Source organism: Camelus ferus, chromosome 16 (genome assembly GCF_009834535.1).
Source record: "Camelus ferus isolate YT-003-E chromosome 16, BCGSAC_Cfer_1.0, whole genome shotgun sequence".
In the NCBI taxonomy this organism is placed as follows: Eukaryota; Metazoa; Chordata; class Mammalia; order Artiodactyla; family Camelidae; genus Camelus; species Camelus ferus.
In genome coordinates this window covers 4,386,976-4,407,422 of record NC_045711.1, presented here as the reverse complement: position 1 = coordinate 4,407,422, position 20,447 = coordinate 4,386,976, and the positions used below count along the sequence as shown (strand labels likewise).

At 34.5% G+C, this 20,447-nt stretch overlaps 1 protein-coding gene across 1 annotated transcript in view; it reads left to right on the top strand.

The window, feature by feature from the left end:
* Positions 1–20,447, top strand: part of BRIP1 (BRCA1 interacting protein C-terminal helicase 1) — a 136,900-nt gene that overhangs the window by 78,879 nt on the left and 37,574 nt on the right. Inside the window, 2 exon segments of the mRNA XM_032498371.1 lie at positions 15,824–15,983; positions 16,991–17,112. Of these exon segments, the coding sequence (XP_032354262.1) occupies positions 15,824–15,983; positions 16,991–17,112 (282 nt within the window).

Here is a 20,447-nt window from a genome sequence, read left to right as displayed (position 1 = left end):
CTGGAGCGGAGGAGTGGTCAGGTGAGTATAACAGAGCATGACATCAGAGAAGTAGCTGGGGTACAATCGAGCCTCAGTAAGGATCCGGATTTTATTCTGAATGCAATAGGAAGCCATTGGAGGCTTTAGACTTAATTTTAAAAGGACTGTGCTGGCTGCTAGATGGAAAATGGACTGTAGAGAGCCTAAGGAGAAGCAAAGTGACTGTGTAAGAGTCTACTGTAGGAACTCACATGAGAGATGGTGGTGGCTTGGACCACTGTGGTAGCAGTATTTGGAGTCTAGACATCATTTGAAAGTAGTGCCGGCAGAATTTGCTGATGGATTGGATGTGCAGTACGATAGAAAGAGAGGGAATAAGATTTTCTTGCTGGGCTTTTTAAAAAAAATTTGTACTCTACTGCTGGTCAATCTCATCTATGTTCATTCTTTTAGTAACATCTGTTGTCTTGGATTCTCAATTTATAATTCAATTGTGACCTCTAAGTACTACATTCAAAAGGAAAAACAGCTCTTTGTGTCTCCCCTACTCTCAGTAATCTACTACAGCACAGTTTCTGACACCTGATGTGTGGGTTTCAGTACATCAAGCATTCTGCGACACCAGCACGATGTCCTTCGGTTTAACTCAATTATGACAATATCTACCTAGAGCATGGCATCGGATACCAGAGGTTAAGGGCTCCATCCCACAAGACTGCCCCCACGTCGCATACCAGTTTCATCTGTCCAGGTTGTTACCTGTGTATCTGATTGACTGGCTATAAATTGGAGGCTCCCACAACCCCTTCCTCAAGTTCAATTAATTTGCTAGAGAGGTTTACAGAACTCAGAGAAACGCTGACTTACATTTACCAGTTATTATAAAGGATATTATAAAAGATACAAATGAACAGCCACGTGAAGTATATGGAGTGAGGTCTGGAAGGGACCCAAGCACAGGAGCTTCTGTCCTCATAGAACTGGGGTATACCAACCCTCTGACATGTGGATGCATTCACTAACCCAGAAGCTCTCTGGACTCCCATTCTTTTTGGTTTTCATGTAGGCTTCATTACATAGGCATGATTGGTTAAAGCATTGGCCATTGGCAGGTGACTCAACCTCTAGCCCCTGTCCTCTCCCTGGAGGTCAGAGATGTACTGAAAGTGTGTGTGTGTGGATGTGTGTGTGTCTGTCTATCTGTCTCTGTGTGTTTAAGCTTCCCTACACCAACAAGCAATTCTTGGACACCGGCAGGATAGTCAAGAATTCAACTCAATTCTGACACTAGCTACCCAGAGACAGAATGAGATTCCACAGGTAAAGGGCCCCATTCCACAAGCCCACCCTCCATTTCAGACACCAGTCACAACCCCACGTTGTTACCTGTACTTCTGACAGATTGGCTGTACACCAGAGGTTTCCATGACCCATTCCTCGGATTCGATTAATTTGCTAGAACAGCTCACAGAACTCAGGAAAACTTGTTTACTCACTCCAACTTATTATAAAAGGATCTTAAAGGATACTAATCAGAAACCAGATAGAGAGATAGTAGGGCAGGGTCCCTAACAACAGAAGGGGTGGAACTGAAAGCTTCATCCCTCTGATCACATGGTTGGCCCCACTGACAACTAGCTCCTATCCTTAGGTGCTTTCCAAAAGTCACCTCATTAACATAAGACATCTTTATTACAACACTTAGGAAATTCCAAAAGTTAGGGAACCTGTGAGCCAGGAGCAGTGGATGAAGACAAAATATGTATGAGCAATATATTTGATTATCTGAATAACGAAATATATATTTTTCTTATAAATCACAATATCACAGTTCCGCTGGCAACCAGCCACCATCCTTAGATTACCTGTGGGCGGGCCAAGAGTCACCTGATTGACATGCACTCAGGTGTGGTTGAAAGGGGCTTGCTGTGAATAAATCATTTCACCTTTGCGACTCTGGAGCTGTTTCAGGAACTGAGAGCAAATGATTCCCCCTATAGCTCTTATTGCTCAGGAAATCCCAGAAGTTTTAGAAGCTCTGTACAATAGAAACAGGGACAAAGATCAAATATATATAAATATCACTACACCCATATATTCCATTGCTAGATCAACATATCAATATGAGTATTTCAAAGGTGTCAAAATTACAATCTTTCCTCCTTTTCCAGTGTTGCTTTTATGAGTGAATGGTACCACAGTTTATATTTGGACTAATTAGATAACTAGGGGGCATCTACGAATCTTTTTCTCCCTTTCCTATCATATTCAATCTAATATCACACATTGTTCATTTTAAGTTTTAAATATTTTTATAATCTGTTTACTTTTCTTTTTCTACAGTATAATTTCAAAAAGGTGAAATCATGACTCACATTAAATATAGAGTGAACACCTGTCAAAGAATTTATTCAATATATTGATTAATGAGGGAATGAGTATGATATTAAAGCAAATTCAGGGAGCATTTAAGGAGCTTTGTACTTATAGACAACTTAATAAAGGAATAGAATATAAGATCACAGGCCTGAATACAAATCTGGTTAATGTACTCTGTCGATAAACTGTAACCTTTGGGGTTATCTTTCCTCTTGGACAGAAATCATTTGCATTTCTACTGGACAAAAATATATGTTAATACATGTATGTATACACATAACTGGGACATTGTGCTGTATGCCAGAAATTAACACATTGTAATTGACTGTACTTCAATTTAAAAAAAAAGTAATTTCAATAAGTCTGGCTCTTAATCAACAGTATACAGTGAGTTCAATAAAGTACATTTCACTGTTCAATCCTTGGATGGATCTTTGCCTTCATATGAAATTGACAGGTTATGCTGTTTTATTTTGTTTTTTCACTTTACTCTCAGGTTTTGTATAATTTTTTTAACATATTCTAATTCAAGCTACATCTATCTCTGGATTATTGTATTACTAACCTAAATGTACCCAGTCTAACTCCTCCTCTAACTCATCCACATTAATACCAGAGTAATGTTGTTCAGTCTTTATGTTTTTAATTGTGAAATATAACGTGCAAATAAGTGTATAAAACTAATATATGCACATTTTAAATATAAAATAATGAACACAAAAGACCCATCACTCAGCTTAAGAAGTAGAACGTTACTTGTGTATTAGAGGTCTGTATGTGCCCCTTCACAGTCATGTTCTCCCATCTGTAGAGATATTAGTTTTGCTTGTTTTTTTAAAAATAGTATATATGTATATGTAATTATATATTATATACTCTTAAATAATATATTGTTTCTGAACTTTATATAAATGAAATCATTTGTGTGTTGTTTATCTATGGCTTGCTTTTTTAACCTAGTATCTATAGATTTGTATTTATCCTTGTTGATACATTTGTTACTAGTTTTTTTATGCATGTGAGGGTGTGTTTATATTTTTTCCATTTATAAAATGGTGGTAAAATATATATAACATGAAACTTGCCATTTAATCATTTTTAATTGTACAATTCAGTGTCTTTAAGTACATTTGCAGCATTGTACAACCATCACTATTACCCATTTCCAAAACATCTTCATCATCCTAATCAGAAACTCTGTATTCATTGAATAATAACTCCTCATTCTCTCCTCCCCTCAGATCCTGACAACTTACATCCTCTTTGAATTTGTCTATTCTGGGCACCTCATAAAAATGGAATCATACCATATTTATCCTTTTGTGTCTGGCTTATTTCATTTACCATAATGTTTTCAGGATCATCCACATTGTGCCATGTTATCAGAATTTCATTTTTTATGGCTGAATATTATTTCATTGGATGTATTTACTACTTTATCTCTTCATTGTTGATAGATGCTTGAGTTGTTTCCACCTTCTGGCTATTGTGAGTAAGGCTGCTATGAACATTGATATACAACTGTCTGAATCCTTGCCTTTGGTTCTTTTGATGGTACACCTAGGAGGGGAATTGCTATATCATATGGTAATTTTATGTTTATAATTTTTGGAGGAACAGCCAAACTGTTTTCCATAGTGGCTGTACCATTTTACATTTCACTAGCAATGTACGAGTATTCCAATTTCTCCACATCCTTGCCAACACTTATTTTCTGCTTTTTTGATGTAGCCATCCTAATGGGTGTCAGGTGGTATCTCACTGTAGTTTTGATTTGCATGTTCCTAATAATTAATGAAGTTGTGCATCTTTTCATGTGCCTATCGGTCATTTCTGTCTCTTCTTTGGAGAAATGCCTATTCAAAGTCCTCTGCCCATTTTTTAATTGGATTATTTGTTTTTGAGTTGTAGGAATTCTTTATACATTCTGGATATTAATCTCTTACCAGGTAAATGACTTGCAAATATTTTTTCCCATTCTGTGGCTTACCTCTTCACTTTCTTGATAGTGTGTTTTGACACATGAAAGTTTTTTCTTAAATTTTGATAAAGTTTAATTCTTCTATGCTTTTCTTTTTTTGTTTTGTTTTCTTGGGGTGTGGTTTGTGGTTTCTTTTTTAAGAGGAAAAAGGAAATCTTGAAATGAATTTGACTGCAGAAGCTTATGTTTCTGCAGCCATAGTAGATATTAATAATTCAATAAAATATTACAGTAATTACTATACTTTGTAAAATCACAACAGTACACTTTAGTGCAACTCCCACCAACCTCCCTGCAACTGCCATTAATAAATAAACACAGTTCCTTATATTAAATTTATTGTTTAAAAGCTAAATATTTTATCAGCACTAATATTATATATATTTTTTTGCTTTGGGATTTAAAACTTTTTTAAAATAATTTTTTATTGAAGCTTAGTTGATTTACAATGTTAGTTTCAGGTGTACAGCAGAGTGATTCAATAATACATATACATACGTATATATTTTTCTTTTCAGATTCTTTTCCATTATGTTATTACAAGAAATTGAATATAGTTCCCTGTGCTACACAGTAGGTCCTTGTTGTTCATCTATTTTATGTATAGTAACATGTGTCTGTTAATCCCCAACCCCTAATTTATCCTTCCCCGCCCTTTCCCATTTGGGAACCATAGTTTGTTTTCTATGTCCATGAGTCTGTTTTTGGTTTGTAAATAGAATTTGTATCTTTTTTTTTTTAGATTCCACGTATAAGTGATATCATATGATACTTGTTTTTCTCAGACTTACTTCACTTAATATTATAATTTCTAGGTCCATCCATGTTGCTGCAAATGGCATTATTTCATTCTTTTTTATGGCTGAGCAATATTCCTTTGTTTATATATACCACATCTTTATCCAGTCATGTATCAGTGGACATTTTGCTTGTTTCCATGTCTTGGCTATCGTAAATAGTGCTCCTGTGAACCCTGGGGTGCGTGTGTCTTTTCGAATTATAGTTTTCTCCAGATACATGCCTAGGAGTGGGATTGCTGAATCATATGGTAAGTCTATTTTTAGTTTTTTAAGGAACCCTCCATACTGTCCTCCATAGTGGCTTCACTGATTTACATTCCCACTGTAGGAGGGTTCCTTTTTCTCCACACCCTCTCCAGCATTTATTATTTGTGAATGTTTTAGTGATGGCCATTCTCATTGGTGTGAGGTGACACCTCATTGTAATTTTGATTTGCATTTCTCTAATAACAATACTGAGCATCTTTTCATGTGCCTATTGGCCATCTGAATGTCTTTTCTTTGTTGCCTGTGCTTTTGGTTTCGTATGCAAGAAATCATTGCCAAAACCAATGTCCTGAATATTTTGCTCTATGTTTTTTTCAAATAGTTTAATAGTTCAGGTCTTACACTTAAGTTTTTGATAATTTTGAGTTAATTTATATATAGTAGGTAAGGTTTAACTTTTTTTTTTTAACATGTTCTATCCAGTTTTCCCAGCATCATTTGTTGAAAAGATTCCTTTTCCTCATCGAATGGTCTTGGCACCCTGATTGAAAATCAGGTGACCATATATGCAAGGGCTTATTTCTGGGCTCCCTATTCTATTCCATTAGTCTATATGTCTGTCCTTATGCCAGTAGAACACTGATTGCTGTATATTTGTAGTAAGTTTTGAAATTAAGAAAAGTGAGTCCTCCAACTTTGTTCTTTTTCTTTCAAGATTGTTTTGGCTATTTGGGATCCCTTTTGATTCCATATGAATTTTAATACGAGTTTTTCTTAGGGAACCCTCCTACACTGCTGGTGAGAATGTAGTTTGATGCAGCTATTATGGAAAACAATATAGAGATTCCTCAGAAAAACTTAAAATAGACTTACCCTATGATTGAGCAATCCCACTCCTGGGCATATATTTGGAGGGAACTCTAATTCAAAAAGATTCATGCACCCCAGTGTTCACACAGCACTGTTTACAATAGCCAAGACATGGAAGCAACCTAAATGACCATTTACAGATGACTGGATAAAGATGCTGTGGTATATTTATGGAATACTACTCAGCAATAAAATAATGCTGTTTATAGCAACGTGGATGGGCCTGAGATCGGCATTCTAAGTGAAGTAAGCCCGAAAGAGAAAGAAAAATACCATATGATATCACTTATATGTGGAACCTGAAAAAGAAAAAGAGAAAAAAAGAGACCCCTAATACACACACATACAAAAGAAACAGACTTGCAGACATTGTAAACAATCTATGGTTACTGGGGAAAGGGGATGGGAAGAGATAAATTTGGAAGTTTGAGATTTGCGAATGTTAACCACTATATATAAAAATAGATAAAAAACAAATTTCTTCTGTATAGCACAGGGAAACATATTCAATATCTTGTAATAACCTTTAATGAAAAAGAATATGAAAATGAAAATATGTATATATATATATATATATATGCATGACAGGGACATTATGCTGTGCACCAGAAATTGACACATTGTAACTGACTCTACTTCAATTAAAAAAAGATAAATTTTTCTTGTTCTGCAAAAAAAAAAAAAAAGATTTTGTTAAGGATTGACTGAATCTGTAAATTGATTAAGTTATTATTGTCACATTAATAATGTTAAATGTTCCAGTACATGAACATTGGATGTCTGTCCATTTATTTATGTTTCTTTCATTTCTTTCATCAGTTTTTTAGTTTTCAGTGTACAAATATTTCACCCCTTGGTTAAAATTATTCCTAAATATTCTATTCTTTGTGATGATATTGTGAATGGAATTGTATTCTTAGAAATTTCCTTTTATGGTTGTTCATTGTTAGTATATAGAAATGAGCCAATTTTTGCATACTGATTTTGTATACTGCAACTTTACTGATTTCATTTATTAGCTCTAACAAATGTTTTTGGTTTGTGACGTGTATGTGTGTTTGGTGGGGGATTAGGTTTTTCTAGATTTAAGACCATGTCATCTGTGAACAGATAGTTTTACTTCTTCTTTTCCAATTTGGATACCTTTTATTTCTTTTTCATGCCTAATTGCTCTGTTTAATTGAAGTGGCACAATTGGGGCATCTTTGTTCCTGATTTTAGGAGAAAAGCTTTCAGCTGTTTATCACAGAGTATAATATTAGAAGTGGGCTTTTCATATATGACCTTTAGTATGTTTAGAAAGCTTCCTTCCCTTCCTAGTTTGACTGTTTTTATCATGAAAAGGTATTGAATTTTGTCAAATGATTTTTTGCATCAATTAAGATGTTCATGTATTTTTTTCCTTCATTCTATTAATGTTGTGTATTACATTGATGGATTTTCATATGTTGAACAACTCTTGCATTCCAGGAGGAAATCCCAATTGGTCATGATGTATAATACTTTTGGTATGTTGCTGCATTTTGTTTGCTAGTATATGTTGAGGATTTTTGCATCAATATTTATAAAGAATAGTAGTCTGTAGTTTCTTGGACTTCAGTGTTTTTATCTGCCTTTGGTATCAGGGCAATGCTGGCCTCTAGAATGAGTTAGGAAATGTTCTCTCTTCATCAGTTTTTTGGTTCAGTGTGAAAAGGATTGATATTAATTCTTTTTAATATTAGATGGAATTCATCAGTGAAGCCATCTGGTCTAGGGCTTTTCTTTGCTGAAAGGTTTTTGATTACTGATTTAATCTCTACTTGTGTAAGTCAATTCATATTTTCTGTTCATAATTCAGTGTTCTAAGAATTTTATTTTTAAAAATTTATTATGTTAAAATTTTTTATACAATTTATAAAGATTACACTCCATTTACAGTTACTTAAAATATTAGCTGCAGTCCCCGACGATTCAGTTTTTGTATGTTGTGTGTTTCTAGGAATTTATTCATTACATACCAGTTTGGTGCAGTTATTCATAGTATGGAAATCTTTTTTATTTTTGTAAAATTTCTACTTTCTTGTGTAGTTTAAATAATTTGAAGCTGCTTTTTTTTTTTTTTCCTTAGTCAGGTTAGCTAAAGATTTGTCAATTTTGTTGATCTTCAAAAAACACACTTTCATTTCTCTGTTTTGTTCTATTCTCTATTTCATTTATTTATACTCTGGTGAATTTTTCAACTCAATTATCATATTCTTTAGCTCCAAAATTTGTTTGGTTCTTTTTTATATTTTCTATCTCTTTTTTGAAATTCTCATTTTGTTCATGTATCATTTTCCTGAGCTTGTTGAGAATCTTTATGATGGTTATTTTGAATTCTTTGTCAGGTAATTCATATGCCTCCATTTCTATATGGTTGGTTCCTGGAGTTTATTTTGTTCCTTTGATTGGGCCATTTTCCCTAGTTTCTTTGTGTTTCATGTAACTTTGTGTTTGTATCTACCCATCTGAAAAAATAGCCACTTCTCTCAGTCTTTTATGGACTGGCTCTGTACAGGGAAATATCTTCACCATTCAGCTCAGCTACAGATTCTGGCGGCCTCTCAAACTTTTTCTGTGGGTGTGCCTTCTCTTGACTTGTGTGTGTAAGTTCCTAATTAGAAGGATTTTCCAGTTTCTGTTTTTCAAGAGCTCATAAGTTTTCCTTCCCTCTGGTTTTGGTTAGCAGTACTACAAGTTCTCTGGAGCTGCTGCAAGCCACCCAGCTCTCTTTTGCTCTCAGCAGCCTTTTAGAATATGCCAGGTCTCATCAGCTCTCGGAGTTGGACAAGACAGAAACCAGTCCCTCACACAGTACCCCAAAAGCTGGAATGTTGTACGTACTTCACTCTTCTCCCTTCCAAGGTAGAGGACACCACACTGTATTGGCCTCTGTCTGTTAGTCCTCTGGAGTAGCAAGCGAGCTGCCTGGCTCTCCTTTATTCTCAGTGGCCCCTTGGCATCTAGCGTATGCAGGCTATTGTCAGTACTCTGAGATATGTGACACAGAAACTAGTCTCTCAGCTCCCTGAAAAAGTTGAACATTGGACATATGGTCCAATAATTTCTCTCCTCAGAGAGAAACTGGGAGTTGAGGGGTTTATCACAGTAGTTAATTGCTGAGCCAGAGAAAGAGACTATGGCTAATCTAAACCTTTGCCTTTGTACTCAGAGGCCTCCAACCTGGCACCATTTCCTGTCAGTGCATAGATTCAGGCAAGACAGAAACCAGTCCCCTGGGCAACCGCCCTGAAAGTCTGCACATTAAATGTGTATTTCAGTCTTCTTTTAACCCCCTCAGGGAGAATCTTGGAGTTGGAATTTTTCTCCCAATTGCACTATGCTGAGCTAGGGGGAGGGACTAAGGGAAAGGTTATGCCACGAATTTTCCTACCATCTTCAATGCAGCTTGTTTCATATTCATCTGGGAAGCAAGAGCCTCTTAACTGTTTTCTGGATTTCTCACAACAGTAATTGGTCCATGTGTTGTGGTTGAATCAGTGTTTCCATGGAGGCAAGGAGGGTCTGTTGACTCACCCTTTATTGAATTTTTAAAGTGGAGATGTGAGTAGATGAAGTGGTAAGATTTGTATTTTGAAAATACTGCTCTGGGCTGAGATGTAAAGACCTGGGAGTGATAGATAAGAAAGAGGAAATCGAGTTAGGAAACTGTTGGAGTAATTCTTCAGGGGATTATGACAGCTTGGATTGAAGTGGTGGCTTTAGATATGGAGAGAGATTTGGAAGACAGACATCAACAGGGTTTGGTAATAGATTGAATATAGGTGATGAGGGGGAGAGGGAGTTGTTTAGGATGACTCAATGTTCTAGTAAAGGCAACTCAGTGAATGCTGATGTCCTTTGTTGATAATAAACACTGGAATATTATAAATCTGGTCTTGTATGAGACGTTTCAGGTGCCTTTGAGATTTTTAATTGGTGAATTTTATCAGGCCATTGGACCTATGAGTATAGCATGCAGAGGAACAATCTGGGCTATAAATATGAATTTTGAAGTTTCAGGCCATACTTATTCTGCATCTTTAGGAATGTAGTATTCTCTCAACATAATATGAGGGCCATGAAGGTAGGGACTTTCTCTGTGATGTTCTCTGCTTTATTCTTAGATTTCTGATGCTGTTTCTGGAACATTGTAGGGATTAATATTTTTGTTTTTATTTGTTTTCTTCATCCTCTATTCCTGCTGTCCTGGTATTACTAATAGCATTCACAAGAAATGCATATTTCACATTTATATAAGGTCACATGTAATATATATTTGAATTATGAAGTGTATTAATAAAATGAAAACATCAAAACTGTCACTTGAGAACTAAATATTGTTAAACCCATCTGGATACCCCTTCAAGTTCCCATCACTTTGCTCACCCTTACAGAGTTAATAATGGTCATGAAGTTTATAATTATCATTCTTTCTTTTTTTAAGTGACTTTACCACATACATGTTTCACAAAACAAATATATTCCTAAATTATATGTTACTTAGTTTTGCTTTTTCTGAGTTTTTAAAAAATTGTGTATAATTTTTACCATTAATTTGTTTTTTTACTAATCCACAACAGTTCTTTTCATTGCTTTTTATAATCTGTTGTATGACTCTAACACAATTTACATATTACCTTTAGTAAATATTTTGATTATTTCTAATTTTATTTGTTTTTATGTTCTGTTGTTTAAATAATGCTGCTGTTGACATTCTGTAGAAAATGACAAGCTGATTCTAAAATTCATATGGAAAAGCAAAGGACCTAGAATAGCTAAAATGTTTCAAAGTAATTTTTTTTTTCCATTTTGTTTTCCTCTTGAACCTAGAATTTGTATGGAATTTTTTTTCTGATCTCTGTGTAGATAAATTTATTTCATTTGGATGTAAGTGACCTTTCTGTTAATATCTGTTTTCAGTGAATCTGTATATGATTCCAGATTTTTAAAATTTATTGATACGTCCTTTGTGAATTTATACATATTGCTCCATGGTTGAAAAGAATTATTATTTTCCATTCAGCACCAAATTTTCTACATATACTAGAGTAAGGTTGATGATTCTTACAAGTTTAAATCTTCTATACTCATACTAATTTCATCTAATTCATCTGTAGATATCTTAGAGAGGTATGAAGTCCTCTATGGTATTTAGGGAATTGCTCAGTTTATCATTGTATTTCTTACCTTTTTTTCTTTCCATATTTTCAAACTGTGTCTTAAATGCATTAAGATTCATGATTGCGATTCTTTTTGGTAGATGCACTTTTTATGTATATGGAATGTACACCTATCGTTTTCTTTTTTTTTAAAGCTTTTTGCTTTGAAGTCTATTTTTTATGACTGTCATACACTTGATTTCTTTTGATAAGTATATTCCTTGCATATCTTTTTTCATATCTTCATCATTTTCAAGAAATCTTTGTGGTATAATTTTGTGTCTCTATTGATAAACAACATATAGCTGGTTTTCTTTTTTATCTTGCCTCTCCTTTCCTTCTTCCCTCCCTTTCTTCCAAACAATCTGATTGTCTCATTTTTAATAAATGAATTAAATTTGTGTTTGCTTTGATTTTAGGCATATTTGGACTTATTTTCTATTTATTTTATGTTTTCTTTTACTTCTTTTCCCTTCTTGTTTATCTTATTCTATTGGCTTGGGTTTTTGTCCTTTCCTCCCCGTTAGTGGTTTGGAAGTTGTATATCCTATTTATCATTGATTTAATAAAATATCTTTACTGTGATACAATTTGCATACCATACGGCTCACTTATTTTAAAGTGTACAATTTGGTGGTTTTTTAAATTAGATTCACGAAGTTCTATAACTCATCACTAATTTTAGAACATTTTCATTACTCTTCAAAGAAGAGTGATGCTCATTAATCCCCTGTCTTCCTTCAAACTTTCTCCCTTCCCCAGCCCCAGGCAACCTCTAATTTACTTTTGTCTCTATACATTTGCCTATTCTGGAACTCTCATATAAATGGAATTATATATGTAGTCTTTTCTGTCTGGCTTCTTTCACTTTGTATGTTGTTTTCAGAGTACATCCCGGTTGTAGCATGCATCCGTACTTCATTTTTATGGCCAAATAATATTACACTGTATGAAATACCATATTTTACGTAGCCATTAATCAGTTGAAAGATACTTGGATTTTTCTACTTGTTGGATGTTATGAATAAGGCTGCTGTGAACACTCATGTATAAATTTTTGTGTGGACATTTTTTCATTTCTCTTGGGAATTTAATTATGAGTGTAATTGCTGGGTCATATGGTAGCTCTATGTTTAACCTTTTGAAGAAGTGCCAGACTTTTTTCAAAGCACCTGCACCATTTTGTATTCCTACCACAGCGTATGAGATTTCCAATTTCTCCATTTTCTCACTAACACATTAAGAATAGGTAACAACTGAAGAGCAAGTTGCTGAACAAGAGTTCCCCTAGTCATAATCAACACTTTGTCCCTTGTCGCCTCAGCTTTGCTTGAGTTGCCCAAAATATAACTCTGAATCTGGCTGTAAATGGTATGACACTTTGGAAAGGCTAATTGATGTCAGATTGCATGAAATTTTTCTTGAAAAAAATTAGCTTAATAACTTCTTAGCTATGTTTGGATAATTAAAATAGTTCTTCCTTTTTATTAAACTAAATTTGGATGATTTCTATATAGGGAAAACATTTTGTCCAAGTTATAAAATTTGCATTAGCGAAAAATTTTTCAGCTCTAATGCAAACCTAGAAGTAGCTTGTTTTTGTGTGCCCCACCTTTCTCCTTCTGTTCTCTCCTAATTACAATCTTATATGTAAGTATTATGCCCTGACAGTTCAGTTTTAAAAATGTAATAGAATTAAAGAACTTTAAAGCTTAAAGACCCAGTAACGTGATGATTTAATTTATATTTGCTATAAATGTTTTTTAATTAAAAAAAATTTTATTCATTTATTTATTTGTTTGGTTTTTTGGAGGGGGGTAATTAAGTTTGTTTATTTATTTGTTTCTTTGTTTGTTTTTGGAGAAAGTACTGGGGATTAAAGCCAGGACCTCATGCATGCGAAACATGCACTCTACCACTTGAGCTATACCCTCCCCCCATAAATGTTTTTTTTTAAATGATTAATAGTGCATATTGTTCTTTTTAATTGTGATATTCACGATTTATTTATGAACCTGTGGCCATTTTCATTATCCATAAATTTCTGAGGTTCTTAGAATCCAAAACCAGTAAATAAAATGTCTTTTTTCTTCATCCATTAAAACAAATTTTGAAACATTGCATATATCATACCTACTTTAAAATTTTCTAAGCTTTTGTAAACTCAGAGTTAGATGTTTTCTACATCATGTACAACTTTGATGTTTGGAATTCTATTCTGTATAATGGGAAAAAAAAATCCCTGCTGGATTTCTTTGGGGGGGAATTTTATATTTTGAACCAATTGCTTTGTTATTTCTCAGACTTCCTTTCTTAAGTAGATTTTATGGAATAAATTTTGGAATCATCAGCTTAATGGTCTTCCTTAAGTAAAATGTGAAATATTTCTCTAGATCTTGAATGTTCAAAGCCTATAGTATAGGAAGTTGTTATTATCTCAGACTCAAGGAATCAGAGATGAAATGTTACCTGTGTTGTAAGAATCAACAGTTATGCAAATTCATGACACATTTCATCTGGGTTTATAGAAAGTAATCTATTTTTCTGAACATTATTGACTTTATAGTAGTCTTGTCCTTTCAATTGAAGCTACAGTGTGACTCTCAGGCATGTACTGTAGGTAGCTCTGTATACTTCCAGGAGTTTTAATACTTTCTAGCACTGGTGAGAAACTTTGAAGTGCACATTCAAAAAGCAAATTTTAATAGCCAACTGTTGAGGCACTCAAAATAAAAAAAGATTTTAAAATGATTAATAGCCCTATTTTTTTAACCTGTTAGTAAAATGTTTTGGGGAATTTTTTATATTTATGGATCCAGATATCCTGATCACTGCATAATACGCAATGAACTATTTTCCTAATTAGCGATTTTTCTTAGTCTATTCTGTCTGCTGTAACAAAACACCACAGACCTGGTAGCTTGGAAACAATGGAAATTAATTTGTCACAGCTCTGGAGGCTGCAAGTCTGAAACTAGGGTGCCAGCATGGTTGGGTGAGGGCCCTCTTCCTATCGGAAGCCAGTGTCTTCTTGCTGTGTCCACAGGTGGTAGACAGGGCAAGTGAGCTCTGTGGGATCTCTTTTATGAGAGCGCTAGTCCCAGTTGTGAAGGCCCCACCCTCATGACCTAATCACCTCTCAGAGGCTTTCATCTTCAGGGATTAGGATTACAACATAGAAATTTTTGAGGGACCCAACATTTAGACCATAGTAGTGATTTAAAAAAAACTGTTTTGTGATCTCATTGTTTCTGAAAATAGATAAGGTAAAATTCTGAGGAAATAAGCCATCACAAAAATGAGTTTTTGTTCTCTAGAGAATTTGGAGTAATTTCTTGGTGCTTGCCGATATTAACAGTAACTGGTCTATATTGCATTGAACTCTGCATAAAACAAGTATGTAAAATAGTTCAATTTAAATTGTAATAATCTCAACTGGTTTTGTCTTTTTTATTTATTTCAGTTCTTATATTTATTGTTAATTTCTACTTTCTTTACATTTACTGTTTAATTTTCTAGCTTTTTAAAAAGAATGCTTAATTCAATTAGTTTCAAATTTTGTAAATAAACACATTTCAGGTTTTATAAGCATGTTTCTAAGTGTTGCCTTTACTGCATCCAGCATGTTTTGAATTATGGGTGCTTTTTAAAATCACTCATAGCTAAAAATTTAAGAATATAATCTTTAGTGTTGGGCTTGTATGTTTGTTTGATTTTTTCCCCACTAACTTTATATTATTGACTTTTAATCTAAAATTGCATTGTTGTTAGAATTGTAGTTAATCTGATAAAAATTCTTTGAAATTTATTGAAAGTCCTTTTGTAATCTAGCATGTGGTTTTTTTAAGTGTTCCATTTGTGCCTTTATATTTTCTACTTGTTGGCTGCCTGTCTCTGTTTATGTATTTACTTGATTCAGCTTATTTAATGATGATCAAATTTTCAAATGGCATAGATGCCTATGGGTGAGATAAAATGATCTTAAAGAATCTTCATTTAAAGAATCTTTAGTTAAGGATATTAAGACGTTCACCTTAGATTTAAAGAGATAGCTTAAAATTGATCAACTTTGACGGGAGTAATTTTTTTCCTGCTTTTGAAATCCCCAAGATAGCAATGATGGAAGTAGTAGCAGTAGCAGCAGTAACGTTAGTAGCAATAGTAATGTAGCAACATCCACAGCAGCTGACATTTATGGAGCTCTTATTGTGTGCCAGGCATCACTCAAAGCTTTCTAGACCGGTGAATGAATTTACCCACTTACAACTCTATGACATATAATTGTTTTCCTCATTTTATGTAATAAAACGCAGGAAGGTTAATATTCTTGCCATAGTCACATTGTAGTCACATTGTCTTTCAGCAAACCAAAGTAAGTTTTTCAGTTGGACAAAAAAGCTTTTTTTCTTTCCCCTTTTCAGTTATTAGAAAAGTTAAAAGAACGTTGGCTCTCCACTGGTTTATGGCATAATCTGGAGTTGGTGAAGACAGTCATCGTAGAACCACAGGGAGGAGAAAAAACTGATTTTGATGAATTACTTCAGGTGTACTATGATGCGATCAAGCACAAAGGAGAGAGAGGTAATTGGAGATTATTTGATGATCAATGAGAAAAAGATTTTTTTACCATAAGGTGGAAAAAGTTGGTGCTATTAGAATTTTGTGTTATCTTTTTTAAATGAATTGCAGTTAAGAGGAAAATTATATTTTATAATCCTATGTGAAAAAAAAGTGAAGAAATTCTTTTATTTGTAGTTGCTTTCTAAATATTTTCACTTGTGGGTGCCAGTTCAGTTTTAAGAAATGGCATGCATTCAGGTGTTATCCCATGGTCTTCTTTACACTACCTCATATATTTTGTGAAAGAAGGCAGGTAGAGTATGCATGAATATTTTTCTTACTAGCCAAATGAGCCCTACAGTTTGATTCAAATAATATACTTTATGCTTATATTTTATTACATAAGGTAAAATTGGGCTTTCAAGACATAACTGTAGGCTAAATTTCAAAGTTAGAAAATGCCCATAAAAAGTTTGGCAGGAAGGGCTAATAGTAATATTTTATGAACAATACAACAGCATAAAGATATAACAATTGTCCATATCCTTGTGTAGGAAGATTATACACAGAGTTCTGTGTATTTGTGTTTTAAATACTTTTCAATATAATATTGATTCAATGTGATATACAGTATAAATTAGAGTTATTTAAATCATTTTGAGAACTTTACATACAGATGGTAAAGGTAGTGATTTCAATTTCAATTATTTTAAAGATAAAAAAGCAGTTGGTTCACAATTACTCAGTTCACATGCAAGTTACTACTTTGAGGTGGTTTTTCTGTGTAGTTTAACTGGGAGATACACAGTTTGTAAATTTGTTTACCATGCTGCAACTAAGTGCGATTTTGTTTCCCTTTACTTAAAGACACTGAACTATAAAAACTTTATCTTAATGATAGTTTTGAATTTTGATTCTTTTAAATTTTATAATTACTTAATAATCAGATATTTTCAAAATGACAAGAATAAGCAAGTTCTGGGAATTTTGAGTGTGCTTTTGAAATTGTTTATTTTCTGTTGCTTAAGATGGAGCCCTCCTGGTAGCAGTTTGTCGTGGTAAAGTGAGTGAGGGTCTGGATTTCTCAGATGATAATGCCCGTGCTGTCATAACAGTAGGAATTCCTTTCCCAAATGTGAAAGATCTACAGGTAGGTTGTCAAAACCTTAAGCAGTTTTATTTATCACAGAAGTTGTTGATTTTATGTAGAGTTAATTATACATTTTTCCTGTATCCTCAGACATTTTATTTTGATGCTTTGGTGACTTGGAATGAGTAAGAAAGGTTTAGTAGATGTGGGTTTACTTTATTTTTAACTTACACTGTCTTTTGCTCAATAATTTTTCTCAGTGTGGCCTGAGTCAGGAATATCCGTATCATCTGGGAACTTGATAGAAATATATATTTGTAGGGTCCATTCAGACCTACTGAGTCAGAAATTCTGGAGATAGAGCCCAGCAATTTGTGTTTTGTCAAACTCTTAGCCACAGACTGACAGGGACCCTCCCAGGGAATTGTAGGACCCTTTCTCTGTCTCTCTTCTTTCCAATGCCCTGCCCTGCCCTGCAGATTTCAGTGATCTTAGCTGCTTCAAGTTCTGATACCTTCCACTTCAGCTCAGCAGGACCCCCGTACTCTGTACTTCAGTGCTCTATGCTATGTATTGAAATTACACACAGGAAGAGAGCTGAGAATCATGGAGGTCGCATAACGGATTTCCCTTATCTCTGAGTTTACAGTTTTATGCTGCCTAGTGTCTACTCCCTGAAAGCAGTTGCTTTAACTGTTTTCTCCAGTGGGAAGGATATTTCTAAACCACTTATTCTGCCTTGGCCAGACACAGGAGTTTTGCTTCATTATCACTGATTGTTTGCTAAACATATTTGAAAAATTAGTTGTAGCGATAATTTGAAACCTAAGATGATGTCATCTTCATCAGGGAGGACTTTCTTTTACTTCCTGCAGGCATTTGAAGGTACTGGCAATCTGAGACCAAGACTTGAGGCCTTTCTGGCCGCTGAGCTGACTCCATTGTGTATAATCCAACAGGATACAACCTGTTAGGGTCTCATGCTAAAGCAAGAATCCTTTCCCTACGTAGTTATCTTCTTTATTGTTAATACTTTACTAGACACTGTGAATTATATAATATTAAAGGTAACAAACAGCATTTCTCTGGTTAGCTCCTACTTTTCCCTAACCTCTGGACCTTGTCAAAATTTCTGAAAGTCCTCGGGGATGTTTCACTGTCCAGCCTATGGTAACTCGGGTAGCTTCCACTGCCTTTCTCCAGTCACCAGCGCTACCACTGAGAGGGCTGCTGATGATTCCAGGGGCTCCTATTCTAGAATGGCTGATGTTGCCTCTGACTACTCCTACTGATGAAACAGTTGACGTCCACTCAAGAAAACTGTTTTGTTCCCCATCAGCAGCATTTGTGCTCCGTCCACGGAAGCTGAGTGCTGCTGAGTGCTGCTGAGTGCACTGCTGTTGGCGGTGGTACTGCCTTTTGTGATGGTGTATCATTTTACCTTGGCCCTATAGTATTGCACTAATGCTGCTCTGTTCAAGTAGAGAGAATTTCTTTCCCACACTTTCTACCACATGCTCTTCCTGTGTCTTAAATATAAATTTTTTTCCCCTAAAACTAGCTCTTTCAACTTTTGTTTATATCTTCTTTCTTTCCTGGACGTAAATATGAGTCATTGAGAGCTGGAAAAGGAGATAACTGTATGGCTAGTATCTCAGCTGTACTAAATATTACACTTACAAAGTAACAAGGCCTAAAACGATTCGCACTCATAATAGTGATTACATCTGAGAAGAGAAAGGAATCACATAGAGGGTAGTTATCAAAAGGGACTTTAGCTTTTTCTATAATGTTCGTTTTATTTTTTTAAAAGCTTCAAGAAAATATGATAAAAAGACAGATGTTTATTATTTTATTTTTTGAAAAATCCTTAAAATTAAATAAAGTGTTACTTGAGAAGAAAAAAAGATTACACTGACCTTCTATTTTCTCTGCTCTCTCTCCCAACAACTGTAATTCTGGGTATTATCTCACCAATCTTGGGTTTCTTAATGCTTTCTTTCCTTAGGCTAAGTTCTTTCCAGGCAACAACGTCTCAGTCTGTCATACCAAAAAAAGAAAAAAGATACCAGTGACCTGCTGTGACTTTCCTCAGCAATGGTCCTGCTTTTCATGGTTCTGCTTACCTGAATTCCAGTAGCTCTAGTTGTATGAAACAGCAAAATAACAGAAGCTTCAATGAAGTCTGCGTAGGGAGGAGGAGGCTGACTCTAAAGGAGTTTCCCTAGTGGTTCCCAAAAGGGCAAGTAGGGTAGACCCTAGAGTAATCCAAGCTTCAAGATCAAGGGACAGATAAAGAAGAAAAATCTGTACAGGAAACACCATTTGTAAGGGAAGTGTATTTCTTTTGCCATATGTCTGGATCAGTTCTTCCTGCCTAACGAACAATTCTAAAACCCACTGACTTAAAAGAACAATCATTTATTATGGGTCATGCATCTGTGAGGTTCGGGTGGGCAATAGGTGATTTCGCCTGGGCTCAGTCACCCTGCTGTGGTCTGACCAACATAGGTTGCGCTCAACTTGATCAGCCCTGCTCTACATGTATCTTATCCTTCATGGACCCACAGACCAGCCAAAACATGTTATCGTAATGACAGAAGTACAAGGGGGCAGGGTTGACTGTGCAAGTCTTTTCACATACCTGCTTATGTCACATCTACTCACATATCGCCCAAAGCATGTCACATGCACAAGCCCCAAATCAGCAGTGGTGGGAGGGGGGTGGTGAGTATTTTCCACCACAGATGGCACAGGGCTTAGAATAAGGACTCCTTTAGTCCTGCCTTTTTTTCCTTAACTAAAGGATTTTTTAAAGGATATTTATAAATCATTCATTCAAAAGACTGATATTTATAGGCTGATATTTAAATATTTATATGTAGTTTAATTCTTAAATATGTATACTTATATAGTTAAATATATTTATTATAATTATTAAATATATATAAATATTACTTAACGTAAAATTAAAATAAAACTGGAAAGTTAAATATATTTAATATGTTATCATAATATTTGGTTTTGTTGTTTGTTTTACTTGATGTTGTTATTAGGAAAAATAACAACCCTTCTTTCATAGATACTTTAATTAAGGCATGATAATGATAGTAAGCATTATTAGATGATAATGAATAGGACAGTAGTAAACATTAATATGACTTATAATAAGGCAGTACAGTATGTTACAATCATAAATCATTAAAGGAGTTACAGAAGGGAATGCTCAATTCCAGTATCATTTTACACTCTAATACATAGTAGAACATAATAAATGGAGAGGGTATCTTATTTTTATTATATTGGCTGTCACTCTATATTAGTATTCTATTGCTGTGTTACAAATGATCACAAACACAGTGGCTTAAAACAGCACACATTTCTTATTTCACAGT